The 13,366-nt window shown below is 50.9% G+C and overlaps 1 protein-coding gene across 3 annotated transcripts; it reads right to left on the reverse strand.

The window, feature by feature from the left end:
• Positions 1 to 3,867: 3,867 nt before the first annotated feature.
• On the reverse strand, positions 3,868 to 10,356 carry LOC124666301 (interactor of constitutive active ROPs 2, chloroplastic-like). Of its 3 annotated transcripts, XM_047203648.1 has the most exons (4): positions 10,254 to 10,356; positions 8,915 to 9,004; positions 7,538 to 7,697; positions 3,868 to 5,501 (listed from the first exon to the last, which is right to left on the reverse strand). In XM_047203648.1, the coding sequence occupies exons 2-4, from the start codon at positions 8,932 to 8,934 to the stop codon at positions 4,146 to 4,148; spliced, it is 1,536 nt and encodes a 511-aa protein (XP_047059604.1). In that variant the 5' UTR covers positions 8,935 to 9,004; positions 10,254 to 10,356; the 3' UTR covers positions 3,868 to 4,145. The 3 variants fall into 3 exon arrangements, with proteins under 3 accessions (XP_047059604.1, XP_047059602.1, XP_047059603.1); XM_047203646.1 differs by lacking the exons at positions 8,915 to 9,004; positions 10,254 to 10,356 and adding an exon at positions 7,779 to 8,062 and having other exon boundaries at positions 7,538 to 7,732; XM_047203647.1 differs by lacking the exons at positions 8,915 to 9,004; positions 10,254 to 10,356 and adding an exon at positions 7,774 to 8,062.
• Positions 10,357 to 13,366: the final 3,010 nt, after the last annotated feature.

Raw genomic sequence — 13,366 nt, forward strand, 5'->3', positions numbered from 1 at the left:
CCGCCCAGGTTCCGTGGCCAGGACACTCAGCAATGGTGTTACCAGCAGTTATTGAAGGATACGATGTCTCTCGCATATTCATCGATGGAGGGAGTAGCATAAATCTCATTTATGCAGATACATTAAGGAAGATAAACATCTCATTGGCTAACTTGGCACCAACAGACACACGCTTTCATGGCATCACACCCGAGAAACCAACTTATCCCTTGGGCAAAATAGCACTCGACGTGCAGTTTGGAACAAAAGAAAACTTCAGGAAAGAGAAGCTCACTTTTGAGGTCATAGCACTACTAGGAAAACCTCTATTGCTGACGCACCATTTTAGCTTATCCCCGGTGCACCAGCGCCCGCTGGTACGAACAGGCCGGTGGTAAGGAGCTAGTACCGACGCAGCAACTACTTCGCCAGTGGTACCACACAATAGCCCCGTCGCGCCATTTTAGTTCGTCAGCGATACCATATTAATTAACCAAAAAAAGCCTGGTCCACCCCGTGGGCGACCATACCTTGAACGCACCCACCAACTAGAGCCTCACGTTTAACAAAAGGAGCGAATTTAAAAATACACCCCTAAACTAAAAACAAAAAAGCAATCAAGTCCCTACATCCCACCGGCGACCGCGCCCTCGGCTGCGCTGGAGGCCTCGAGTGATGCGACATCTGCTATCCGCTCGGTGTGCCGCTCTCTTTGACCCTCCGTTGCACCGCCGCTTCCTCCTAGAGCCGCCTCCCGGTACAGCCCCAGGGCCTCCGCCGCTCCCTCATGGACGTCCTTGACGCCTCGGACGCGCAACTCGACGGAGGAGTCCCACGCTTGAACGCGGCACCGCCACCCTAGATGCACACCTCGGCATCCCTGCGCAGCCCAGCCTTGCCGCCCTTGAAGGGCGCGTCGAGCAAGGCCGCCCCGGAGCCCATCCCAACCCTGACAAGCACCACCACCAAGGCCGCCCCCGCCGCCATGGGATTCTGTGGCGCAGCGATGGAGAGGGGCGCCGGCGTGGAGGAGGGGCGCGGAAAAATCGCTGCGGAGGGGCGCGTCGTCTGCATCGTCTGCTTCACGGGAGAAGCGAGGTGGGGATCGAGGAGACGTGGGTGGGTGTGCTGCGTGTGTCTCCTTTTTTATCTTCGCTGAACTGGTTGGTTCCAGAATTTGTGGTGGAGGAACGGTATACGTGTGGTGTGGCATAACTGGATAAGTCCATCAAGATTTTTTTCAAACGCGGAAGAGACACTGTTGGTGCACCCTTTTCTTTGCCCGCCTGAATATTATGGTGAAGTCCAACGAATTATTGGTGACGAAGTGATGAGGACATCCCATCTGGTGATACAACCGCTGTACCTACAGCCACACAAATACAAGGACCAATCACTCGAGCTCGTGCCAAACAACTTAACTATCAGCTACTTTCGTTTCTTGGAACTATTCCTCACATACATGAGAATATGATGCTGCCTAAATCAGATGTGTTTGCTCTTAGGAATGATGGACTTATCATGGATGAGAAGGACAAGCATTGGAGCATGATCACACATGGAGGAGATGGCAGCAAACATGTGAGGATTGAAGAGACGCCCCAAGAGGAGATGGCATAGCAATGATGGAATGTAAATTTGTTTCCCTTCAACCCGAGCATTTCCCAATACCTTGTTTGCGCGATTTCATCCCAATCACCGGTGTTGGTGCCGCTTGGTGGCGAATTCCTCACAGTCTCAATGCAACCGGCCCACTGGCTGCACACTGTCTTGATGCTATCTCATCGGCCTTGTAGTGAACGGTAGGATCGAGTGGGAGTGGAAGAGAGAGGTGGCATCAACTTGAAGAACTTGCCCTCGATGCTTTGCCAATACCTCTTGCCGGTTTGATCAGTGCCGGTCACGACATCCATCGAAACCGCCTCCCAAGCCTTGATCAAGATCACGTCCGCAAATTCGGTGTAGTTGCCGGTCTGAATCGCCCCCCCCCCCCCCTCGCCTTGGCCTCCGCCCTGTTGATACGTCGAAAACGTATCTACTTTCCCGAACACTTTTACTGTTGTTTGCCCTCTAATTTGTGTGTTTTGAATACAGCTAACACGGACTAACGTTGTTTTCAGCAGATTTACTCTGGTGTCTCGTTTTTGCGCAGAAATCCAACTTTCAGGAAAATTCCCGGAAAATATCGCAAAGTCCATATTTCACCCGAAGACTCACGGAGCCAGAAGAAGAGACGGAGGGGGGCCACGAGGGGCCCACACCTTCCCTAGGCGTGGGCCAGACTTGGCCGCGCGTAGGTCTGGCCGCCTCGACCACCCCCTCGACCTCTCCTCCCGACTATAATAAGCCTTCGACCCTAAAAACACAGGGGGGTCGATGTTTTTCCCTTGAGGATGTAGGGCTTGGCCGCGCCTAGGGGTGGTCTGGCCGCCTCGAACACCCCCTCGTCCTCCCCGCTTTAGGATGTAGGGGATGGTAGGGATTGGATGAGATTGTTCATGTAATAGCTATAAGATTGTTATGGGCATAGTGCCTAGTATTCGTTGTTATTATTTTTGACATTGTTGCAACTTGTTATGCTTAATGCTTGTCACTTTGGGCCCGAGTGCCATGATCTCAGATCTGAACATGTTATCGATTCAGGAGGATAATTATTGTTTTTGATCATACCTGCAAGTTGTGTATACATATCGTTGTCTGGAACCCGAGGCCCCAGAGTGACAATAATTGGGGTAACGGGAGGGGATGGCTATGATGTGAGGATCACGTGTGTTCACTGAATGTTAATGCTTTGCTCCGGTAATCTATTAAAAGGAGTACCTTAATTACCAGTAGTTTCCCTTGAGGCCCCGCTACAACGGGCTGGTAGGATAAAATATGTCGTGCAGGTTTCTCATTACGAGCACGCACGACTAAATAGGAACACACGCCTATGGTTACTTTATATTAGGATGCTTTTATCATTATTACTTGCAATGCCCATGTCTTGCTTATTATATGAACTATCTCATTCATGTAGCGTCTGTTCATCCATCCATGTGCCTACAATATTTTAATACTGCTGATGTGGGCATAACCCTTCGGGTACTCGATATTGCCATACCCGGTGCAGACTATGAAAATGGACCAGCACAAGGACTCGACAAGATGGACCTGCACGCGTTAACAACTTAGACTACAAGGAAAGAAGACTCCAATACGAATCCTACTAGGAGTCTAGGACTCTTGTAAACCCTAGCTTGGCTGATATATAAAGCCAGGCAGGGGCACCCCTTAGACACATATATTCAGAAACATAAATCATAGAGGCGGCACTCCTAGACGTCGCAACCCACAGATTAGAACTAGACTAGATACAACAACTCCGCCTATGGCGGCCCCTGTACACATATATTCATATAGTGGATTTCTACCAAGACGTAGCGATCCTCCACCGCGGGGACGTGAACATGGGTACGTCGTGTCTTCTCTCGCTCCCGGAACCTCCATCGCCGCCTTTCTCTAAAACCCAAGCCCCTTATGGTGGACATTGCCGAGGAACCTCCTCATCAATTGGCGCCATCAGTGAGAAACGCGACGACTGGATTTTATCATCCGGGCGAGATGCATCATCATCAACAACGCTCAGAAACTCATCGAGTTCGTCATCAATTACGTCCGCAGTCAGATTGCATCTAGCCAGCTCAATCACCTCAAGCGCTGTTAACTTTTTGCGGGATTCTCGTTGCCATCAAGTATCGATTCAAAGTTGGGTTCACATGACCGGTCTAGCGGAGAATAATGAATATATCAACAACTAAAATGTGTTTAGATATATCTATATTAACGCTAAGTAATATGAATCGGAGGGATTAATACATCCCATTTTCATTAGCAAATCGTGGAGAATTAGTACAGATGCAACTTGTGGATAGTGGCACATTAACTCCCTTTCTAAAATGGAGTAATCCAACCTTTCGTAATTCACACCCGGATGAATTGATTCTTCAATCCATCATATATCGCGTATAATACAGCTATGGGCACATTCAGTACAATCACTCCTATGTTTTTACACCACAAGAACCGGCAAAACAATTATACAAGGTAAACAAAAACGAACAACTCGACCCCTACGATCAAGCCACGCTACTAATTGTCATCGATCAGTTCATCGGCGATCAGCCTCATTTCTTCCACATTCCGCTGATCCTCCTGAGCACGTTCCCGTTCTTCCTGGCCACCGCCGCGTCGTCGTCGAGCTCGTCGCACAAGCCCGCGTACTTGGTGCCGCTATCCAGCGATTCGCCGCGGTCCAAGATCTTCCCGTTGCCTCCTTTTCCCACCGTGAGCAACGCCATGGCGGTCTCGGCGGCTTTCCGCCACTGCTCGGCCTGCACCCTCAGCCGCCTCAGCTCGGCCTCCGTCTCCCCCTTCTTCGCCGCCTCCGCCGCCGCGTCGGCCTCCGACTTCTCGGGGACCTTCTCGGCGGACTCGTACTGCCGCAGCTCCAGCTTCAGCTGCCCGTTCTCCTGCAGCGCGCCCTGCAGCTGCGCTTTCAGGTCGTCGGCGGTGCTGTCCGTTCTCGCGTCGTCCTGCAACTTCTTGGTCGCGTCCTGGGCGCGCTTCAACTCTGACTCCCTGTCGAACAGGCTCGCCTTGAGGAAGATAGCCTCAGACTTGGCGGTCGCGAGCGCCGCCGCAAGCTTGCCATGCCGCAGGTCGGACTCCACCTTTATCTGATCCATGAGCTCGTACGCGCACTGCGTCTCGACGGTGCTCAGGATCTTCTCTTCCTGGAATCTGACCTCCACGTCCTCCAAAGCCGACCTTAGATCGGCGACCTCCGACTCCGAGTCCTTCGAGCAGTTGCAGCGCTCTACGGCCGTGGTCTTCGCCGGCGCCGTCTCCGCTACCTCCTCCTCAAGGGCCTTAAGCTTGGCGCGCGACTCCTCGAGCTCTGTGACGACGAGGCTGAAGGAGTCCATCAGCTTGGAGCCGTCGGTGAGCAGCGAGTCGATCGTGGCCCGGCTCGCCTCCAGCTGCTGCTTGCACTCCTCGTGCAATGCTCGCGCCTGCGCCTCGGCTTCTTCGCTCGCCGTGAGCTTGGCCTTGAGCTCGTCGACGGTGGCCAGCGCCTCCGCCACTTCCTGCTTGCGATCGGCGCGGGCCGCTGCGGCGAGCTGCACGCGAAGGCGGTGCACCTCCCCCATAGCTGCGACGAGATCGGCCGAGTCGGCGGCGTGCTGCTTCTGCATAGCCTCCAGCTCCGACTGCCACGAGCGATCGCGCTCCTGGGACAGCCGGCGAAGCTCGAAGATGCGGGTCTGCTCGACGGAGGAGAGCTCGGCGAGCTGTGCCTGGGAGTCGCGGACCAGTGCGGTCGCCGACGCGGCCTGCGCCCTGGCCTCCTCGGCCTCCTGCACTGCACGCTTCCTGGAGTTCTCGGAGGAATAGAGTTGTTCCTTGGCTTTCTTCAGCTCGTCTTGCAGCTGCGAGACATGGGACTCTAGCTCAGACAGCTTCATCGGTGACCTCCTTTTCTGGTGTTTTCATTCAGCAGAAACAAAACAAAATGCAAAAAAATTAGTGGTTGGTGGTACAAAAGTTTCTGAACTCCAATCAACAAACTTGTGGTTTCAGCAATGCCATGATTAGCCTGGGATTAGTGCTGGACAAGTGCAAAAGTTTCAGCATTAGATCGGTTTAGCTGTTCATTACTTTCCCTGCTAACTTTCCCCATTTTCCATACAGTTAGGCATAGTAGCAAGGATTACTGAACATCATGAAGTATTAATATACTCGCTCTGTGGATGGATTTTTAATAAAATGGCTGTGTACATGGATTGATGCAGAGGCCGGGAAGCCCATTTCTAAAAAAAAATACTCGCTTTGTCGGAAAAAAAAGGTTACCCCTAGTGTCAAGAACGTTTTGGCAAAAATGTTGGAGGAAATCCTGATTACCAGTTGATATTTCAAGCAAGAACTATTAGCTAATAAGCATTATCTAGTGAAATATTTGTGTCCTGGACATGTAGCATGTTTAATCTTCAGGGTTTTTACAAGAACATAACTATAGTACAGAGAATATGTACCAATGTAAAAGATATCCCTCTACTTTGCTAACAGAGAATATGTACTTCCAGAAAGAACTGTTAATGATCTTAATTGAAACTAGCTTAAATGCAGTGCTTTGATAATATTCCCTGAAGAATTCCTATACCAAATAGTACGTGTCTGTTTCAGTGTAACTGACAGTTTGCTCTATCAAGAAGGGGACAGACCAATAGCCAACTACAGCTAATTGACCTGGCATGGACATGGACAGGAACAGATCTTTCCAAATCACGGCAAAGTTTCAGCTTGGATTGGTTTTGCTGTGCATTAATCCCTGTCCTTGCTAGCTTTCCCCATTTTCCATACAGTTAGGCATCATAGAAAAGAACTAGTGAACATGATGCTGATAGTTGCCCGCTAGTTTCAAGATAGTTTGGCCAAATGTTAGAAGCAAGCTTGATTACCAGCTGATATTTCAAGCAAGAACTGTGTGCGAACATTAGCTAAATGTGATTATCTGAACAAAGTAAAGTGAAAATATTTGTGTCCTCAACATGTTGCATTCTTAATTTTATGTGTCTTTTTTAAGAACATAACCAGTACAGAGAATAAGTACCAGTATACCAGTGTAAATTGATATCCCTGTACTTTGTACTCTGAAGCTAACAGTTACCCTCTGTGCTCTGTGAAATCAACCATCCTGCACTTACTCGGTAGCAGTATATGATCACGAGGAGAACTGTTAACGGTCTTAATTGATCTAGTGGAAAACGAGCATGAATGCACACTTTGCAAATATCCCTTGAATAGTAATACCTATCCCAAATAGTGCCTATCTGTTTCAGTGTAACTGACAGTTTGCTCCATCAAGAGTTCAAACCTGAAGTTGGGTGGTTAGGAGGGTGGTTGTACCCTCAGTCCACCAGAGTTCAAACCCCAGGTTTGACATCTGTGTGTCTCATAAAGGCGGAATATTTTTTCAGTGGGAGGCGACGTTCCCGTCGACAGCGAGGCGCCTGTGGTGACTTCGTCAATTTCAAGATCCAATCCGCCGGCTCGGTCTTCCGGAGGTGCTCATATGGTTAGGGTGTGCGTGTGTGCGTTCATAGGGGTGAGTGTATGCGCGTGTATGTGAGCGCCTACGTTTGTACTGTGTTTCTCAAAAAAAAAAAAAAAAAAAGGAGGAGACAGACCAATGGCCAACTGCAGCTAGCAATTGACATGGTATCAGCATAGACAGGAACAGATATCGCCAAATCCAGCCAAACTGATCGGAAGAGAGAAAACGCCGGTGGCATTCAAGAACAGCTAGCGACCATCTCTTTAAATGCTTGTAACGAACTTTGGACGGTGTCTAGATAATCTGTCTCTCTTAAGCTTTTTTTTTACAAGAGATTTCCTTTCATGTACAGAACAGATGTGCTACTACCGAACGACAGAACGGAAAAAGCATATTTTGAGATGGAGTAGCTCTTCAGGTGAAAAATGAGCCGAATTGAAGGCGGAGATTCGTGTCATTTACCTCTCGCTCCGCGCTCATGGTGGTGCGGCGCTCCACCTTGGGGCTCCGCCCGGTGGGGGACTTGGTCGCCGTCGCGTCGGCGCCGTTGTCCAGGCCGGCCAGCCTCGTCGGCCGGCCCGTCTTGTTGGTTCCAAGGGGAGACCCTCCCAGCGAACCATTTCTGCATGCCAAGAACGCACAAGAAGAATCAGAAACCTGGAAATAATAGGAAACTCAGACTGACCGCAGTTCCTCACCTGACGGCTGTACTGCTCGAATATAACTTGAGAAAATGCATTTTGTTCAAGGACAGCATGATTAGGCAAGGCGCAAGATTTCAGTAGTGTCTCCCTTCATTCCAGATGAAGGGAACCAATACGAAGTTCGAATCAAGCACTACAACTCCTTCCGCCGCCGAGACGGCCCGCGCAAGGACGAATCAAACGAGTCAAAAATTCCAGCTCGAATGAACAGAGAAGCAAGATGCGATGGGGGAGCAAGGAATCCGAGGCGGAGAGGAGCAAAAGGCGCCGACAAGAAGTGAAGGGGGAGCAACCGAGAGCGGGCGGGAGGCCAGGAAAAGGGCAAGCGCATTAGCTTAGCTTTACTTAGCGCTTACTAATCCCCCTCGCGAGCACGGGTTCAAAAGGGGGATTATTAGGAGCGGAGCTTTACAGATGTGGTTAGCGACAAGTGGACGGACCACCGCCGCACCGCGGGCGGGGCTCCGAGCTCGAGGACGAGGACGAGACAGGCGTTGGCCGTGGAGCTATCCGCGGACAGTCACGGTCACATGCGGGCGCCCCCGATTTGAAATTTTTGGTCGCTTCTTAGCGACAGGAAGTTTGTTTTGTTTTAAAAAGGAGCAAAGACACAGGCGGTGGTAAGGAGGAAAGTGTTTGTTTATAGGCTTACTGCCGTCCAAACTCGTGTCACGGGACGCAATTAGCGCGATTGGTTCTTGTTTAGGGTAAAGAATGAATGAATTGGCGCGATTGGTGTTGTAGCTGGAGGAAGCCTGTAAACTGTTGAGAGCCTCTGTTCAATCCCCCTGAGCAGAGGGCATATTTTGACTGTCCAGTGCCCCTCAGTTAACTGAACTTTGTAAGATGAGCTAGTGACCGGATGAAGCCAATATCAGAGAGCTTGTGCATGGGAAGAGAGAGGGGGGAAAAGCTGATGCATGCACATTGACTAAACCCCAATTCAAACGTTTGAGTCGAGGACGGAGAGGAGAATCTAACATCACAGGGATCCATATGCATGCATGGAATAAACAAAGCATGTACGAAAGAATCAAATAGCACATGACCGCTCAAAAACGAAGCAAGAACTGCTAAAAAATACCAAATGGCACATGGAGTTTTGCACGGAAGGGCGGGGTGGAACGAAACGTACCTTGTCTTGGCTGTCTGCATGGCTACACACCCTCCTCTATCTCCGAATTGCGGAGCCACAGCAGCACCACTATGCCGACCTACAGGAAAGCTGCAAGAAGACAAGCAAGAAAAGGGTGGTGAGCTCAGCTCCGTCTCTCCCGAGGAAGAAGGCAAGAGAGAGGCGCCAAGGGAGGTAGCTAGTAGAAGCTAATTTGCGTTGGCGATGGAGCTAAGCTAGCTCTCTGTGTATCTTCTCCTCACATGCACGAGAGAAAAGCAACTAAATAATGGCATGGCAATGCAATGCAGTGCATCATTCCCGGCTAGGCTAGCTGCTTGCTTCCCCGTCTAACCTGGCACTAACTAGTACTCCAACCACTTAGCCAACCAACAGCGACAGCCGAGTGGATTTTTAAATACTGATCGCCGATCCTTAAACCGGGAGAGAGGGAGCTAGACACATGGTGAGTGAAGGAGGGATATGTGCAATCCGATTCTTTAAGCTTTGGCACGGGTGGCGATGATCACTACTGGAGAGGTCTACATGCGACGCATGGTCCCTAGCTTGCAAGATAACACATTATACGCGCAGCACTACAACCACCAGACTTAAGGCTGGAGAGAGGTAGGCCTGAAGCAAGCAAGAACCCACCACACCCCTGCCTTTTCTTTTGCTAGCTCTTCTCTTCTCTTCCCCCTTAGGCCTTGTTTGGTACTAGAGTTTTAGTGGGGATTAGCGGGGATAATCCGCTCGAAATTTTAAATCCCCACTTATCCCCAATGCATGTTTGGTCTTTAGAGTATGAGAGAGTTTAATCCCCACTTTTCCCCCAAATTTTAGTGTAATTTTTTGAATCCCCAATACTCTACCTCTACCTAATGGATTGGGGATGGGGTTTTGTGGGGATTGGGTGACAACAGTAATTCACCCAATACTCTAGAGTATTATCCCCAGTAATCCTCACTGATACACTAGTACCAAACAAGGCCTTTACTCAACTCTCGCCATATCATCCATGGTGCAAAAGTAGTTGGCCCAAATGACAACTTCGTGTACACCAGATTAGTGGTAGGAGTAGCTCTTAAATACGTGTACGCATGCTTCGGCCAAACAGGGCAGGGTAGGTGCTAGACTCGGTCGTATATGTACGAGACGAGATGGGAGCAGAATTGGAGCTCACTCCATCGAGGTATGCATGCCGAGAGCTCCCCTTTGGACCAATTCCAACGGAGAGGCGGTGATGCATTTGTGGCCGATTGGGTCACCCAATACATGATGCATCCGAGCATGATGTGAGGCGCCAGAGGAAATGATGCATGAAGAAGCTGTGAAAGAAGGAGAGAGCATCATGCCATACCTCACCAGCAGCGGCCTGTCCGGAATGGAGCTGAGAATGTGTTGGACGGTGTCTTTCTTCTTCCTCTCAATGCGTGCTTCGGGAAGCCATTGCCGAAGATGGCGAGACAGAAGGGCAGGGGCGCGTCTGCTCGGGGAAGTAGGATGTCATATCCTTTTAAATAAGGGGAATGGAGACAGGACGGTCGTGACTCGTGAGGATTTCAGATCCCTGCAGGGAGACGGAACAGCTAGCGAGAAGAGGGAAGAAGAACAATCATTTTCGGTGTTGAGGTCTCCCGTGGCAGCAGATCAAAACGACATCGGGAATGAAATCTTCCTATCCGTACTTTGGTTTTGTTTTATCAATTTTCGGTGTCAACTCTTTTGCGGTGTCGCCGTTGGGCTCAACGGCACGCCACAGGGCTGTTGGTATCGATCGGATAGCGTTCCACACCGGGAAACCGGAGCGCACAGGCGCTCCTTTGACAGCCAGGCGGTGAGGAGAGCATGTACACCGCGTGCACTTGAACGCGTGAGTATTTACAGTGCGATCAACCTCTCGCGAGAGATATAGAGTCGTCCCCGCGACACGGGGTCGACCACACCAGCGCCTGGAGGCCTTCCCCGCTCTCCCCCTCCCCTCGCTGTCACCGGAGGTCTACGTCGGGCAAAGCCCGGACGTGGACGGTAGTGGCGGGGATTTTCCCTCGGGCGGCGGTACCCCTTGTAGCGGTGGCGAGATCTGGTGGCTCTGAGGTGGTGCGGTGTCATGGCATTGTTGCGGCGAGCTCGATTCGTTCATGGTGAAGGCGGGGCTCCCTCCATTCAGTGGTGGTGCCCGTGCGGCGATGACATGAGATCTAGCTAGGTCCGGCCTGAGCCTTTTGGGCTAGGGTAGGCTCATGGATCCGAGGTGGTTGTTGCATGTGGCGTGGATTACTTGGTCGTGGTGGCTGTCTGACACCGAGATGGTACCGATGGCGAGCTACGTGGCGGTGGCTATGGTGATGCTGGTGGTGGCGACGTCCGCTCCAACTCCAGTGTTCCTCTCTTCCTGACGATGGTGGCTGATTCCGGCGGCTTTAACCTCGTCCCCTGTCTCCAGTTGCCACAGGGTCCCGATGTATGGTCTGGGTGAAAGCCCTTCTTGACCGCAGCCAATACTGACCACGGCAACGCCTGCGGCCGTTGTTTTCTTCTGGATGAGTTAATTCATGGCCTTCATCATGCCTCCACCCCCCCCCTCGGTTGCCGAGGAAACCCTACGTTTGGTCCTTGGAACTTGGAGGCGACGCCATGGTGTTGTTATTTTCTTGAAGATGTCATCTTGGCCATATAGGGTGAGGCCGATACTGCATTTGGAATCTGGGGGATGTGATGTGCTACCGAGGCTTGGGCTTCCGAGGCGCGATGTACAACATGGTGGACGTATCTAGGTCGGCTTCTTCCTCGGGTCCGTCAGGACCCTGCCTTCTTCTCGTCGACTCCTCCAAGCGCACGAGAAAAGGTATGGTGGTCCGGGTTTTTTTTTTGGAGTCGTGGTCGAGCTCCGCTGAAGTTTTGCTTGGTTCATGACGTGGTCGTGAAAACATGTGCTCCTTCTTGCTTGTTGTGATTGGAGGTTAGGCAAGGGCGTGTCGTTTATTATTGTGTTTGTTCTGGGAGTGTTGTTCGGCGCTCGGCAATGTATCATTGCTAGGTGCGTGAAATTGTACCCTTCTGGATGTTATATCAGCCGTCTTGACCTTATTCTTGAAGGATACAGTGCGATCAAAGGTAAAAGCTTCTTGGGATAAAAAGTAGCATCCTGTGCTACTGGTACTTTTGGAATTGCGCGCGATTGGCACACACGCTGCGTGTTTTGAACATTTCACTGCCAAAAGGAAGTAGACAGATCCGCACGTTTGTATCGTAGCATCGTGCATGCGATGCGGCGCAGAGGCGTCCCCATTGGGTACGAGCCTGTCACAGGCTTGGGCGACACGTCCAGACGACGAGACCTGACCAGGCCAGGCCAGACGACCTCGCGTCCGTAACACGACAAGCATGCTTGCTTTCGAGCCATGCATGCCGCTCCGCACGGGAGCTTGGACACCGGTAGAGTACAAGCGATGCGCGCGCGGGCGTAGCGGCGGCCGTGGTTTTTGGCCCCGGCTGCGCGGGAGCGGCACGTGAACTCGATCTCCGCCGGAAAAGGGTCCCTGGCAGTGGCTCGCGTCGCATGTGACAGGTTTCTGGAAATCGGAAAAACCAACGAACGGCTTTGGCGTGGATCCACGAAGCGAAAACCTACGCCTTTAGGGCGGGTATTTTTTTGAAAGGAATGCCTAGTTGCTTTTATTCATTTAACAGAACTGTTACATATTTTATTACATCAGGTAGGATGAATCCAGGAGGATCACCATCCGAAAACAAAAATTATTTCGATCTGCATGCATTTCTTGCTAGATTATGAGCCACCCTATTTGCATCTCTAGGACAATGTTGAAAAGAGATATTGCTGATTGAACTCACTTTCGAAAAACACACACACTACCAGAATAGCTAAGTGTGGACTCCAAATCTCCAACTCACCATTGTAAGCTCACGGCGTTGCATAAAAGAGAAAAACAGTTCTTGTGAAACACTGCACAGTACAAAGTTAAAAGCGGCCCAAAAGCGCTTGATTTGGTGGTTTTTCCCAAGGCATGCCCTCACGAGCACTGCATGCCTAGAGATTTACATGCATTGTAAGCGCGGGAGGCGGGACGTCTCGCTTAACTCACCGGCCCACTCCCGTTACCGCTCAAACGACACTCATGTCACCGCTCTCTCAACACTGTTTGTCCAAGGCTGATGCGCCTCCTTCTCCTACCCCACTCGATGGCCATCTCGATCCCTACCCGGCCAACGATGGCCTTGGAAGTCTGGACGGCGCGCCAATTGGAGAAGCTCGCCGCCCCTCGCGGCGGCTCTCAAGCGGACGTCCCCGGTCAGTTCGCGGCCTCGCGCCACGAAGGCGAAGAGCTTGGCGGTGGCCTGATACGTCCAATTTGCATCACTATTTTATATCATAATTTGCTGTTATTCATTGATATATTTCATATTTGGAGATAATACTTATGTTATTTCATCTATTTTGCATGATTCATG

This window comes from Lolium rigidum, chromosome 6 (assembly GCF_022539505.1).
Source record: "Lolium rigidum isolate FL_2022 chromosome 6, APGP_CSIRO_Lrig_0.1, whole genome shotgun sequence".
NCBI classification, from domain to species: Eukaryota; Viridiplantae; Streptophyta; class Magnoliopsida; order Poales; family Poaceae; genus Lolium; species Lolium rigidum.

Bases quoted from the DNA above. Each gene is read 5' to 3' on its own strand.
- LOC124666301 (XM_047203646.1), bottom strand. From the start codon at position 7,832: ATGCTGTCCTTGAACAAAATGCATTTTCTCAAGTTATATTCGAGCAGT. The intron at 7,733-7,778 runs GTCAGGTGAGGA...TATTATTTCCAG, and splicing joins TATATTCGAGCAGTACAGCC to GTTTCTGATTCTTCTTGTGC. The intron at 5,502-7,537 runs GTAAATGACACG...TGAAAACACCAG, and splicing joins CCATGAGCGCGGAGCGAGAG to AAAAGGAGGTCACCGATGAA.